Source organism: Chrysemys picta, chromosome 9 (assembly GCF_011386835.1).
Source record: "Chrysemys picta bellii isolate R12L10 chromosome 9, ASM1138683v2, whole genome shotgun sequence".
Lineage (NCBI taxonomy): Eukaryota > Metazoa > Chordata > Testudines > Emydidae > Chrysemys > Chrysemys picta.
Window position 1 is genome coordinate 63,304,848 of NC_088799.1, and position 14,949 is coordinate 63,319,796.

Below are 14,949 nucleotides of genomic sequence, written 5' to 3' on the forward strand. Positions count from 1 at the left end.
TGGTCCATCTAGCCCAGTAGCCTGTTTCCCGACAGTGGCCAATGCCAGGTGCCCCAGAGCAAATGAACAGAACAGGGAATCATCAAGCAATCCATCCCCTGTCACCCATTCCCAGCTTCTGGCAACACAGGCTAGGAACACTTTAGAGCCTGGTTTTACATCCCTGCCGATCCTGGCTAATAGCCATTGAGGGACCTAGCAATGCCAAACTGGGTTGAGCTTGATTTATTTTTTTTGTCCCAGAGCAGAGCCATCTATTTTCCAATGCCCATCTCTGCAGAGCATATATCATTTTGCCTTGATACCTCAATACTCCACTCTGCCCATCTGTCTTGGCAGTATAAAAGGCGGTGTCAGCGTGGCTGCTTTCTAAGGCGTTGGGTTTTTTTTAAATAACTAGATGAGCCTTTCCTAAATGATTTTTTGCCCCTGAAATTGTATCTTGGCAGTTGAATACCAGCATGACAAGTATCTCAGTATTGTTTAGTAAGTAGAAACGTTTTATTAAGTAGACGAGCATGTGTCCCTTCCTTCCCAGCCCCCACCCGTACTCCACCCTGCCTCTTGGCATAGTTCCTGTAGCCTTTTAGAAATATGCATTTTCCCAGATAAGTTTGTTCAAACGCCACACATGGCGGCAACACAAACCCAAAAGATTCACAGTTACACAGCTAAGCCTCTCCTTCAATGGCCATCTCAACCCATTTCCCTCACTCCATTTTATGCCAAACCCAGCAACACTTTGTGATCCTCCTGCAGAAGGACAGAGGAGGGCAGAGTGCTTCACAGAAATTCATTCACACTCAGAAAACTGCTGGGAGAGAGCTTTCCTTATCTGATGTTACAGATGGGGGAACTGAGACATAAAGAGACAATGTGACCTGCCCAAGGTCACACAGAGAGGCAGTGTCCGAGTTGGGAATGGAACTCAGGTCTCCCAACTCCTAAACCAAAATGTCCAACTTTTACAACTGTGCTCCACTGGACAACTCCTTCCAGCAGCTCAGTCCTGACTGCACCCCATTGCTGGGGAAAAGAAAGTGCATGGTTATATGAGGTAGTAACACTGGGTGGGTATTAAAAGAGTCCAGGCTGAAAAGACAAAGGCACCACTGTGACCCTCTGCAGTACACAGGCCAGAGAATTTCCCCTAGTATTTGCTGCAGTGGAGAGCATTATTCCCCTTTGCTGTGTAAGTGAATACAATCAAGTCACCCCAAAATAGGTGCATCTGCTAATGGTCGCTCCTGTGGCACAGAGCTTCAGACTTAATAGGGCCAAATCTCCCTCCTTACCTGCAGTGCTCACTGATCTAATCTCCCCCAGTCAAGTTAGTTCTAGCCTCACGTGCATTTGCCATGCCTCCAGTTTCAACATCAACCACAGATCTGATCATCACTGAACATACAGCAAAGGACAACTCAGCATAAATTACTCTTTCCTCCCCCCCGCCCCCAACCTGTGGATTGAAGTTGTGATATGGCCATTACTTTTGACCATTTGAATCTCAGTTTATGGTACAGCCACTCAGCCCCTCCAACTGGATTGTTCTGCAGGTCAGAGACCCTTCTAGCCCAGCCAAGTGCAGCACATTGCTAATAACTCTTGGTGTGCTGAGCATGCATGCAAGTCGTAAAATCAGCACAGATACAGCCTACCTGATAACAGTACTTACATGCCACCCTTCAGCACCCCACTATTTGCATAACCATCCCAGGTACAAAAGTCACAGCCATACGCTCACTAGGATTCCCCACCTCCTGCCCTATTGTACTGAAAGCCTCTTACTTTGCTATGGGGTTGTTCCCTACATGGAAATCCTGATTCGACTATCAAGGAGGTTGTAAATTTCCTCCTTACACTAATTATACAAGATCTTTCAATCAAATGTGCTTCACAAACTTCATACACAGACAGAAATGCAACCACCTCTGGGATAGAGCACAGTAACCCATCAGCACAGAGCACACTGTACAACAGAAGGACATGGGAGGAATTTGAGGCAAGGATACCGCAGCAAACCGCCACAGAACCATGTGGAATAGATGAGTCCTTGATTAAAGTCACAAACCACCTACAGCATGGAACTCCAGGAAGGACAAAGGGCTGAATCAACACTGATGGCAGAATGATAAGGTTGTTCTTTATGTAGAGTACTTGCAGGTTCTTTGAGTCCTAGAACTTTTTACATCAAACATGTAATAGTTTATTTGCCCTTCTGCAGCACCACTGAATAGTAGCTTGTTCTTTTCTATACTCCCAGAGTCTACTGCTTGTAACGCCCTGAAATAAGAAGTCTAACCAGGTACTAGTTTAGGCCCAACAGTTGCTGGTGAAAGTCTGAATGTGGTTTATTGTTACAATAGTGACCATTTGATAGTTCAGCAGAGAGCGTGTCCTGGGCCAGTAAGTCTTTGGATGGCCCACATCCACACATCCAAAATCATCAGCAAACTCTATGCCAGTTCTAATGGCACAGTGAGAGGCCAACCCATACAGGACTTGCTAATCTCCAAGTACACTCAGTGGGGAAGAGGAGGAGATGCCAATTGTTCAATAAGATCATGGCAAGGGTGGCTTATATCAGGAAACAAGGCACTATCACCCAACCAGAGATGCTGCTTTCAGTGTTTTGTACTTCTGATCATCACAGGAGGTAGGGAACAAGAACCAAGCTAGAATTTTATGCACCCTACCTACTAATGGGAAAAAAAAGTTGCAAACTGTGTTTGCCGCATTTCAAGGACAATGACCAGTCTTTGATATCCATTAAATGCCCAGAGCCTCATGCCATACAGGGACAAAGGGCTGCAGGAGCAGCTTTATAAAATAAAAGGGGTTCTCTGAGCACCACCACAGACACCTCTGTGATCATCAGATCAGTTGATCTTGCAAAATTCTTATAGGAAGTGAAGACTCATTTTTATAAGCCACATTTAAAGAAGGGTAAGAGTTCTACTTTGGATAATAAGTTTTTTCCTCCATGCTGTAGCCTAATTCAGAGCGCAGGGGGAAGCAAGTGGTTACAGAACAACACAAAAAGAATGATAGCACTAAGACTTGTACCAAAAGATTATTATAACCTGTACTTTTAAATTTAGAAGGGAACAGCTGAGCCTACAACACCTGCCCCAGCCCTTACAAAACTGTCTTTAATCTAGACAGGTTGCACAGGACCATAGAGATGAGATAATGTGGGAAGAAAGGGTCAGGAGGAGCAGCTTAGAAGGAAAAAGTTATTAGCTACCCAGGGACACTGGGGTTTTACAGTGAGGATTAAGAGTGTTTTATATAGCCGGTATCTGAGTGGTTAACCCAATGCAGCATGGTATTCATCTTTAACCTGCTCCCTTAGCATACAGGCATCACAGAGTAATGTTAAATCCTGCATATACCTGAGACACAAAGGCAGCAGAGTAGGGTGACCAGATAGCAAGGGTGAAAAAAAATCAGGGGGAGGGGGGGATAGGCACCTATATAAGACAGGTTTCAGAGTAGCAGCCGTGTTAGTCTGTATCCGCAAAAAGAACATTCTTTTTGCTATACAAGACAAAGCCCCAAATATCGGGACTGTCCCTATAAAATCGGAACATCTGGTCACCCTAGCAGACAGCCCTGAAAAATTTAGTTCCTGCAGCATGAGCTGCATTTACATCTTTCACCAAGACTTCTGTTCCATCCACGAGATGGAGCCAGGCTAGCCACAGAGGTACTGAAATGGTGATTTAAATGCTGTTAGAACAGCTGTGAGGAGCCGATCCAGGCCTATGAAACACTACTTCTGTAACAGCTTCTGTAACGGAATTTCAGCCATCATGTGGCAGGGCCTCACAGATGCCAAAGCTAAACACTGCCCCCTGCCAGCAGCACTTCTAGCTCTGACTGTAAGGGTGCCAACAGATTTTAAACTAATGGCTGCTATTGGACTAAATGCAGAAATAAATACCATCTAACATACTGACAGATAGGTAGAGTAATCCAGTAGCAATTCAGCCTTTGGAGCAGCTGGGGGATGGCATCATTCAGAAAAGTAAGGAAAAATCACCACAGTTTAGTCCACTTTCATCACAATTCAGTGTGTAATTCGCACCTGTTCAGCTGGAAGGACTTTTATGTCAGTTTAAGGATCCATGTCCAGATGCTGCTGCTTTGGCATACTAGCATGAAAAGTGCATGCGTCAGTAGCCTGGCAGCCACCAGGGCCGGCTCCAGGCACCAGCTTACCAAGCAGGTGCTTGGGGCGGCCACTTTGGAGAGGGGTGGCACGTCCAGCTGTATGGCGGCAATTCGGCGGACGGTCCCTCACTCCTGCTCGGAGCGAAGGACCTCCTGCCGAATTGCCGCCGCAGATCGCGATCACAGCTTTTTTGTTTTGTTTTGTTTGGCTGCTTGGGGCGGCCAAAACCCTGGAGCCGGCCCTGGTAGCCACAGAATAGCAGCCTGTTTGAAAGGACCCTTACTAAGCACAAATGCACGTCAGATGACTGACAGTGCCCCAGCTAACACCACTGTGGGTTTCTACCATAACACCTGCCCTGAGGAATTTACAGTGTGCAAAGCTGAGCACTGGGCTTCATTTCAGGCTCACACTGATCTGTACAGTAAACACAGGTATGTGGAATGAGGAAGAGAACTTATATCACAGGACCACTTCCAGGACAGATAACATTTTCAATATTGTTCTGCTTTCACATGCTAGCCACAGCCTCATTAAGCTTTCCTGCGAGGGAACCAGAGATGAACAGTTTTCAAACTCACAGCTACTTTTCCATTTTTTAGCATTCATTTTAGTAAACATGGAAAAGTAACTGTGGGACTTTCTACTCCTGCTGCCATCTCATAATATTTCATCCTTAGAGGTCCAGCATTCAAACATTTTCCCAAACACACAACTCCAACCTGCTCTAACCAGAAGATAGTACTGTTTAGCTGCGTCGGGGGATGGTGAGAGTAAATCTAAGTCAGAACAACAGATGTCTCAGCCTTCAGAGGAGAATGTTCAGAATTTGTAGCTACAGGCCATTTTCTGCTTCCTCAGCAATGTTTGAAGTTTGCAGGAGGAAGGCTCTCAAGTACAGGGTCAGAATCCTTCTTGCTAATTGTTTGGCGGTTTCACTAGTTGAAGTTCCCTGAACTCAGCCAGCATGTTAGCATAGTAGATAAGCACTGAGTCCATCTGCTTTGTCAGAAGAGTTCTGAGGATAGTTCTTGGGTGGAAAAAAAAAGCAGGAAGAACTCCACTGATTGAATTTAGAACAGAGATAGTAGTCAATAAGATGGAGGAAGGTGTGGCAATTTCACTGCTTGCTGCTAGAAGTAGGGGCCAGATTGAGTTTGTAGTGGCTGGTATATGCCGCACCAACACTTCACATTCCACCTCCTGCCTCTGTCCGCCATATCCTTCTTCCTAGAAGCACTACAGACAACTAAGAACCTTATTGTACTTTTATAGTCCAGTCATAAGTCTCCCAGGTACTCAAATGCCTGACTCTTCAATATACACATGGGTAATACACAATTCCACTCTTGCTGGGATGCTGGCTTGACAGCTCTTTGACTGAAGATAGCACTAGTCATATAGGATCTTTATATAAACATGCCTGTTGAGTAGGCTGTTTGGGGCACTAGTATAAAATAATGCAAAGATTCAGAGATGATAAAAATTTGGGGGCATCCTATTAGCTTGTCTTAAGCTAAGATACGCACTTCACATTTTAGTGCTCACATCATGAAAAACTTACCGTCTAGTAGCTTGACTTTGAGGCAACATGACAGAGTGAGGGATTATATAAGACAAGTGCCACACCTGTTTTAGACTCAATATGTCCGCTTTTTCCTAGAGTAACATCACTGTGTATGCAGAAATAATTGCTCAAAGGAACATCAGCCCATTCAACAACTCTTACAGGTTATAGATTTTCCTAATTGATAGTGCTTTTGTTTTCCTATGTTTAATGGAGAATCAAGCACAAGTCCAGTAAAACAAATTAGACCATAATGTAGAGTCACATTGGTGTCTAATATTGTCAGACTGCCTTTTTGAGATCACAGATGACTGAGTGCAACATTTTCAGCGGGGCAATGAGATCGGTTATCTCATCTGACTTCTATACAGTTGTCCCTTGCCCTTCTCAGCATCTCCCTGCTCAGGAGGAGGAAGACCTGAATGCAAGGACTACTATCTTGTTAAGTGGGAGTATTATTTTCAGCTACTTCCATATAACAAGGATGATCTTCATTCTGGCAAGCCTAAAATCATAGAGAAAAAAAGAAAAAAAAGATTAAGATGACTAATAAACAGTCATTCTGACTACGACTCTTCTGGATTAAATGCATTTTTACACAGTAGAAACTCTCTCTCAAATGAGGATCTGGTTAAAAAAGGCCCAGGTAATAAGAAAGGAGAAATGCAGCTAGGTACCTGTTTGCCTGTCCAATGGCAAAGCTTCACAACATTTTAAAAGGAAAAAATAACCACTTCCAGAGCTCTGGGAATCAAAGTCCCTGGTAGCAAAAATTTATTTTCATGACCGAAGACAAGGAGAAATTTATAAATGTATCCTAGCAACTTGCTGATAAAATAGTAATATTCCATCCTTGTGATTTATATGATCATCTGGAATACAGGAAAACATCCACAAAGGCTTCAATGTGCATGACTATGGCAACTAGGCTTATCAGGCCAAGTGCAAATCACCTGCCCTTGTATCTTCCCCAACCCCTAGTGTGCCAGGAAGTCTCTCTCAAAGGTCCACGGTGTATCCAGACATCATCCAAGTGACTAGTGTCCAATGTTAAAAGGAGAAAAAAATAAAGAAGATTGCGGTGGTAAGCAGCACACTCATTTAAAGCCCACAAAGACACCCACATTGTTAGATTCTCCTAAAAAAACTGCAGTTCCAACTTTTCTCCCCCAAAGACCATGTGGTTTGGCCAGGGTTCAGCGCATGAGCAGACTGTGCTTTGGTCCATCCACTCTCTCCAGCTTCTCAAAGTGTTTCCTAGCGTTGCGGATGTTGATCAGTGTAGCTGCAGAAGCTAGTGGGAAGAAGGGGCAAGAGAGGAAAAAACAAAGGATGTGAGTAATTAGGTCAAAAGCTGCCTGGAAAGGTTAGCTAGGAAGGTTCCCTGTAGTGTAAAACACAGGAGTTTTGGTTCACAGCAGCAGGACTGAAGCCACAAAGCTCTGTGTGGTTTTGGTTCGTGTTTCCCCTAAAGCTCCACAGCTATAGGTTTCACCAGGAGTGAAACAAACAAGGCAAGTTGCCACCTCGTGTAGCACTGAAAAGGGAATATTTTACATTGACCAATGTCAGATTTCACTGATCAAACTCTTGAGAGGAAAACTAACATAGGGAAACAGGACCTCTCTTCCAAAGGGCCTAGCGCTTATGAAAAAGTACCACTACTCTAAATAGCGAGCTCTACCAGATCTGTTCTGCTACTCCCAGGCCACTGAGGATGTAATGTAAGGGGCACAGCAGGCAAGATTGGGTTGCTGTGCTGGATGATCCCAGAATGGTGCTGTCTGAGACCCAAAGGGAGGTATACTGTACTGATGCAAGTTTGTTAACAGGAATTGTGATTATGGAAGGAAGTTGCTTTAGCTTTTTCTTAGCTTCCCATTTGTGGAATTCCAAAGAATGTCACAGCTGGTAGCAAGCCCCCAGTCTGGTAGGATTAAACGCATGGGACTAACCAAATACAGAAAAGTAGTTTTAAAAAGGTATTTTCTGCTCTCAGGGAATCACAGCACTAGGCCCATGTGCCGCATGTCTGTCTCACTTAAAATCCTCAAATAGTGTAATACAAAAAGCAGTTTCATAGTGAGCAACAGGAAAAAATGTTACCAAAGAACATACAAGGGCCTGCACTCCTTGGCTGTAAGCAATGTAATTTTATCCATCAATTGCTTCTTGAGTTAAAAAGGAAAATGCAGCCATAATTGAAGCACTAACGAAGCACAACAATTCATCTAGAAAATGCCCAAATTCAAATTTAGGCCCAAAACTCACAGCCCAGCTGCCAGATTAGATCTGGCAAAGAACATTTACTATGTTCAACTCTACTAGAATAGACATGTTAACTGACACTGTCTGAATAAACTCCCATCTGTATTAATCACTATGTTGAGAAACAGCAGAGAAGAACTTGATTTGCAAAGTCTGGTGCTGTTTGCACTGCATGATCAAGCCATCTTTTAACCCATGTTCCCATCTGGTGCATCACAGATAACACGTGTTAGTCCTATCCACAATTCCAGAATTAAACTGTTTCAACTGTCTTGGGGGCTTAGCTGATTGTACAATGTAGATGGGTGCTAATTTATGGTATCAAGGGCCAAATGCAAGTTTAACTAGCTCTTGGTCCCTGTCAAAGCGACGCAATAGATGCCTATGCTCTATTAAACTTACGTATGGAAGGATCAGACATGACCACCATCACATATGTATTCGATGTGAAGATGTCAATGAAAGCAGCAAAGTTAGAGTTCCTGACTTCCATGCTCTGGAAAGAAGCAGCCAGCTTACTGTGAGGAGGAAAGAAAAGTGAATTAACTCCTGTTATGTGACCATTTCAAAAGCAAGCACTTTATTTACAGAGCACCTCATATCTAGAGATCACTTTAGTCTCATCATGTGTTCATAACTGCACAGCTTTGTTTGTAAAATAAGAACTAAGCCAGTATGTGACACTAGGTTTTTTGTTTTTGACAGATACAAAATCTGTGGCTATATTTTTGATTTACTTCATGGTTACAAAACTTGAATACAATTTAAGCAAGGCCCTCTGTTCAGTACTGACTAGCTACGGTGGGTTAGTGTTCTCTTTTTACACTTAACTCAATAAAAAAAGCTTTTGCACTGCACAATAGTGACTGACACCTGTTTGAGTTTGCTATACCCCAAAAGTCAGGGTCTCTTGAGCAGTGCACACTGGAACCACTCAGCAGTCAGAAAGTCAACAATAGCAGAATGACTCTGGGGACCAGCAACAGAAGAGAGTAGTAAACTGAAGACTCTGGAAACAGCCTACTAAAGCATACATGTAGCTATTCAGCTGCTCCTACCCTATGAGTGTTCTAAATCTTTTCAAGTATTAGAGATGGAAGGGCAACAGTGGAGCAATTTTGGAAAAAAAAAAAAAACTATTTCAAACTTTAACTTTGTCTTAAGTCTTCTGCCTTTCTTTTGTGACTGTTGCTAAATTTGTTTGAGCAAGTGCTTCCTCTCTCAAACCAGCTTTTTGGAGCTCGCGCCCATAACTAAGAGCTTATCTTAGATTTGCAGTGCCACAAAGTGTTGTCATTAACTGCCATTAGGTCACAAGCTCAGTACTATAACTTCTCTGCAGAACCCAGAAGAAAATGGATGGGAGCAAAAATGTTTCAGAACAAACCTCTTTCAATGAACACCAGAAAAAAAAATGATAAAAAGCATGAAAAACTGAGTCATGATTAAACAGGATACATTCTAATACCTCTCTGAATAAGAGAACTTCTCTGGTGGCCTATTATTCATAGAACCATTACTCACTTCAAGGCCAGTATGCACTACAGAGAATTTACAAGGCATGTCTGGTTGACACAGAGTTATCATTTATGTCTAGCCAGGGTAGGTGGACATCAACACAGCCAAGTCAGGCTGATGGCACTCACCCACAGTCTAAAGATTTCCATTTCTTAGTAACGTGAATACACAGATAATCCATCTCACCTGCAGCTCAGCTTGAACTGTTTAATAATATTGCTGATTTTCTCAAATCTGTGGATATCGCGTTGTTCTTTGCACTGATAATGGGAAATAACCTGCAAGGAAAATCACTATAACTCAGCAATCAAAGCAGAAGTTCCCACCCACCACCACATCTCCTAATGAGTCCCGAGGATCTCCTCTTCTCGCACTGCAATTGCCCATGCTTCAACATACCCCCAAAAGAATAGGCAGAATGTGTTTTAGAAAGCTGTCAAGAATGCAATTTAAATAGTTTAAATTATTTAATTTAAAATAAAAATCTGATTGCATATTCAAACAAATATGCATGTATGTGGACCCAGCAAACCCTCACACTGTATGCATGCGCAGTATGATTACCAAATATGCATAATGATGTTTTTGAACAGAGTTTCTTCAAATATGTCAAAAGGATTTCTGCTTGAGGAGGACTAAGTCCACGGGGAAGTTATAAAGATATGAGAGTGCAGAAAAGAGAATCTAAAAATCCAGAAATTTATATTTTTTGTAAAAAAGTCACTTTTAAGCTGTGAGCATGAGAAGCTTCTGTCCCAAAAAATAGCTGTTATATGAAAATAGGGGTTTATTACAATGCTGTCAATCACATCGATCATTAATGCCATACTAATTTACAAAACCCCTCAGAAACTAGTAGAGGATGGTGGAAGATGGCAAGTATTTACTAAGAAAATTTTTAAGAGACAGATGTGGTTCCCTAAATTTTCCATTACAAAAAACCCGCCAAAAACCCAAAAAACAAACAAAACAAAAAACCCAACTCCCCCCCCACCCCTCAAAAAAACCCAACTTTGTTGAAAAGTTTCAAACAAAATAAATTTCTACAAAAGTTTTCCTTTAAAAGTAGGACATTGTGTCAGGAAGAAAGTTTTGAGGAAAGTTTTCACCCAGCTCTCAGGATTAGGTTTATATTGGATCAGGTACTCAGCAACAGAGGGACCCTGAACAGTTAAAGTACCACCTGGGAGGAAGTGAAAATCTGCAAATTTTTCAAGTCAGAATAAGTTTTTACCCTTGTGTAGTACAGAAGGAAATTCTCTGAAAATTCCAAGAATGGACCAGGCATTGGGGATGTGAAACTTCCTTACAGACTGGAGGAGGCAAAGGTGAATCATGCATTTAACATTGCTCACAGTCTAACTGCTCTGAGAGGGTGTTTCAGGAATGTCACAGGAGTACCTGGTTCATGTCAAAGGCAACAGAATTAGGCCCTGTCTACACAGGGAACTTGCCCTGAATAGCTATTCCACCATAACTCTCCATGGGGACACAGGTTTCAGAGTGGTAGCCGTGCTAGTCTGTATTATCAAAAACGAGGAGTCCTTGTGGCACCTTAGAGATTAACAAATGTATTTGGGCATAAGCTTTTGTGGGCTAAAACCCATGGGTGAAGAGGGTTTTAGCCCACGAAAGCTTATGCCCAAATACATTTGTTAATCTCTAAGGTACCACAAGGACTCCTCGTTTTTTCAAGTGCACACATTTATTCCACACTGAGTGCACCTTTGTTCGGTTTAGCTTAATCCACATAAATAGCTATTGTGCTTTAAATGTATATCCTACCTTATTTCAGAATAGCTTCCCTGTGTAAGCAAGCCCTTACTCTCTTTGTCATAAAGGCACTGAATGAAAAGTTCTGCAACCTGGAACTTCCACCTAGCATGCGTTATGGTCATCAACCCCATCTGAGTCCTTTGCACTCTACAATGCTTTTCATACAAGGAACCCTATGCATTTTAGAATCATGAATCTGCCCCCTTAAGGGACAGGGCAGAGGAGCAAATGGACCCAGCAAAGAGCAAGGATGGCAGTTCTCACCAGGAAAGTGGCTCTCTCAAACAGAAGAACTTCATCTGCTTCTATAATCTGAGCAAAGTTCCTCAGGTTCATTTCTAGTTGCTGGACATTAGGAATCAGCTGATAGACTATACTGGACCAAGCCTGTCAGAAAACAAAATGACCAGTGAGTGCTATGAGGATTGCATAAGGGTGTCCCCATCCTCCATCTCTTGTTATGCAAAGTGCTTGTAAGAGTCAGCGAATTCAGGCTACAGTCAATGATAGCAGAGACATGAGTTATGCAAGCTTCTCCCATCTCTCTGTGCCCATGCACTTCAATTATGGTTATGGCCCCCACTCGTGTTCCAATCACACACTTTTTCTTGAACAATCTACCAGCCACGTCAAATTGTGACACAGGCAAAAATCTTGCAGGGACTAGTCTGATACCATCTAATTGCCAGATGATGTCTGGGCTGAATTTGAACCCATGTTTCCAGAGGAGAAGCATTTGTTTACTGCTCCCAGCTAAAGCCTCAGTTTTCCGTTTTCTTGCTTGTAAATAAGCAGATCTCTGCTGTGTACCCATAGAAGTAACAGCAGAAGGCTCTGAACCACTGCATTAACTCAGGGACTGATCCCAAGAGGTGCCGAGCACTCAATTACAGTTGGCTCCAGTGAAGTTCAGCATATCTCAGGATCAGGCCCTCAGTCTGTAGGGGCTTCACCTCACTGCCTATGCCAAGCAGTGATTTGCTTATATATTAGAACTCCAACATACAAGCAAACTGGGCAAAACCAAAGCTTTTATTTATACATTTAATAGGCATTTCTCTGGTGCTCAAAGGAACAGCTGAGGTTTCACCTTGTCTGTAGGCAGAAGGTCCAAAATATTCATTTTCAATACAAGCTCTTATGGGACTGTATCTAGAATGATGCAGTTCTGCCTCTGGGCATGTCAATATGAAGCATAAACAAGAGCATTCACAATGACTGACTGGCTACAGGGATCCATTTAAGAAGAAAGGTTAGCCAATCTGTACCTAGCTGGCTCTCAAATAGGAAACGGGCTAACTGCCTACAGTATGGGACTAGTGTACACACTAAAGACACAGAAAAACTATTTTCAGGAGGATGTAGCCTGGACCAGCTTCATTCAGGCTGAAGCCACATACTGTAGACTGGGGCATTCTCTGTATGCATGGATAGATTTTAGAAGGTGCCCAGCTTCACCTCCCATTGAAGTCAAAGGGATTGCCAGAAAATCAACTCCTATGAATGTCAGTCTAACAGAAGGCTAATGGGCTCTCGCTGCTTTTGCCCACTGAGATGGTTGTGGCACATTTGTGACACTTGGAGAACCGTAATTTGCTCTCAGTCTGATCCATTTAACATCCATCACCCCAATATCTGGAGAGAGAGCTTAACAGGTAACTGGGATGCATGAAGGTAAGGAAAGTTTAGGCTAGATATCAAGACAAGCTTAGAGAGTATGAAGTAGTCTCCCAGGCAGATGTGGAAGTCTAATCACTTGAGTCACTGAATACTTGACAATGTCCTAGAAAATATAACATGGACAATTCTGCACTTGGCTGAACACATTATTGTGTTAAGTGGGGTGGAGGTTCCTTCTAAATGAATTAGGCAGAGAGTGTGGGCAATGTTAACAGGAAGATATAGGACTATGAACCATAATACTGATGGGAGAAGGGAAAGGTAGATTTATTTTATGAAGCCAGCAATTTAACTGCCATCAGCCCCACCCCTTGAACAGCCAGAATGGAACCACCTGTTTCAGAAAACATTTCGAAGTTAAAGGGCTAGGAGAATCCAGTCAAGCTATGGAATTCTGTAGCGACTGCCAATGCAGTTTACACAACAGTAGAGCAGGAGGAAGACGAATGGAAATGCCATACATGAAGAGAAGCAGCCATTCAAACCTTATAAAGTGTTTCATCCCAGATGGACGTTCTAAAGCATGCGCACTCCAGGGGGCGGGACAGTCGCCTCAGGTCTTCCTCCCTCTCTTTAAAAATCTGGAAGGCAGAAGTTTGATATTTTTAGATCAGTGATACTCAGACCTCAGTGGTTCAGGAGCCAAATCAGCGATTAACATTACCCAAGAGAGCAACAGTAGTGTGAATTCATTGTTTCATTTACTATTTATATATATATATATATATAATTTATTTATATTATATATATATAAATTTTTTTCTTGGTTATTCTGACCAAGTATTATTTTATCAACAATTGGTTAATAACATAGTGAAAGCATCCTGGCTGGTTAATAATTAAAATCACACGGTGTTTTAATATCATGTGCTGCAAAGAGCCACAAGAGACACATTGAAGAGCCACTTGCAGCTCCCGAGCCTCAGTCTGAGTATCACTGTCCTAGATGAACACACACATTCCTGTTTTTGGTGAATGCTTCTGCTGGGGTTATTTTACCGCATTTATAGTAAGAACTTTGCATTTCAAAACAGAACTCAAGGGTGCACAATGTTTTCCAGTGCCAGAGCAGCTGAGGATGCTGCAGGCCAGGATGGAAGTGCACTAGCAGAGCTGTCTGAGAGACCCATGACTGGAAGAACAGGGGGCTGCAGATCAAGACGGAGTTACATCAGCAGAGCTGGGTGAGATCTCAGGACTGAAAAATTGTGGGTGCTACAGGTTAGGAACCAGGTGAATTGGCAGATCTGTGTAGGAGAAGCATGCACAATTGCTGCTTGTACATGCCTGGCCCTGGCAATGATCATTAGTTCTAAATTCACTCATAGATAGGGCCCTACCCTATTTTGAAAAACATGTCATGGACCATGAAATCTGGTCTCCCCCGTGAAATCTGTTTTTTGTATACTTTTACTCTATACTATATAGATTTCATGGGGGAGACCAGCATTTCTCAAACTGAGGGTCCTGACCCAAAAGGGGGTCTCAAGCCTATCGTAGGAGGGTCGCAGAATTGCCACCCTTACCTCTTCACTGCTTTCAGAGCTGGGCGGCTGCTGGCTGGGCACCCAGCTCTGAAAGCAGCTCCACTTCTGCCCTGGGGCTGCCAGCAGTGCTGCCTTCATTCTCTCTCCAGCCACCTAGCTCTGAAGGCAGCACAGAAGGGTGGCAATGCTGCAACCTCCCCACAAAAGCCTTGCAACTCCCCCCGCCCAGCGACCCCCTTTTGGATCAGGCCCCCCAGTTTGAGAAATGCTGATTTAAGGGCTTTACATGTTTATCTTTTGCCATTTTTAAATACATATTCATGCTTTGTTCCAACACTGTGAAATTTAAGATTTAAATATCTGAAAATGTGAAATTCAAGGTTTTTAAAATGCTATGACGGTGAAATTTGTGAAAATGGACTGTGAATTTGGTAGGGCCCTGCTCATAGACTTATGAATGTGAACAAGGACTTAAT

At 42.9% G+C, this 14,949-nt stretch overlaps 1 protein-coding gene across 4 annotated transcripts in view; it reads right to left on the reverse strand.

The window, feature by feature from the left end:
• Positions 1–6,487: 6,487 nt before the first annotated feature.
• Positions 6,488–14,949, reverse strand: part of LOC101938583 (ras-related GTP-binding protein A) — a 36,081-nt gene continuing 27,619 nt past the window's right edge. For all 4 annotated transcript variants that reach the window (XM_065556396.1, XM_065556398.1, XM_008175080.4 and 1 more), the window contains 5 exons: positions 13,472–13,567; positions 11,571–11,693; positions 9,717–9,808; positions 8,415–8,530; positions 6,488–7,038 (listed from right to left, as the gene is read on the reverse strand). In XM_065556396.1, coding sequence (XP_065412468.1) covers positions 6,941–7,038; positions 8,415–8,530; positions 9,717–9,808; positions 11,571–11,693; positions 13,472–13,567 — 525 coding nt within the window. In that variant the 3' untranslated portion in view covers positions 6,488–6,940. The remainder of the gene's footprint in view (positions 7,039–8,414; positions 8,531–9,716; positions 9,809–11,570; positions 11,694–13,471; positions 13,568–14,949) is intronic.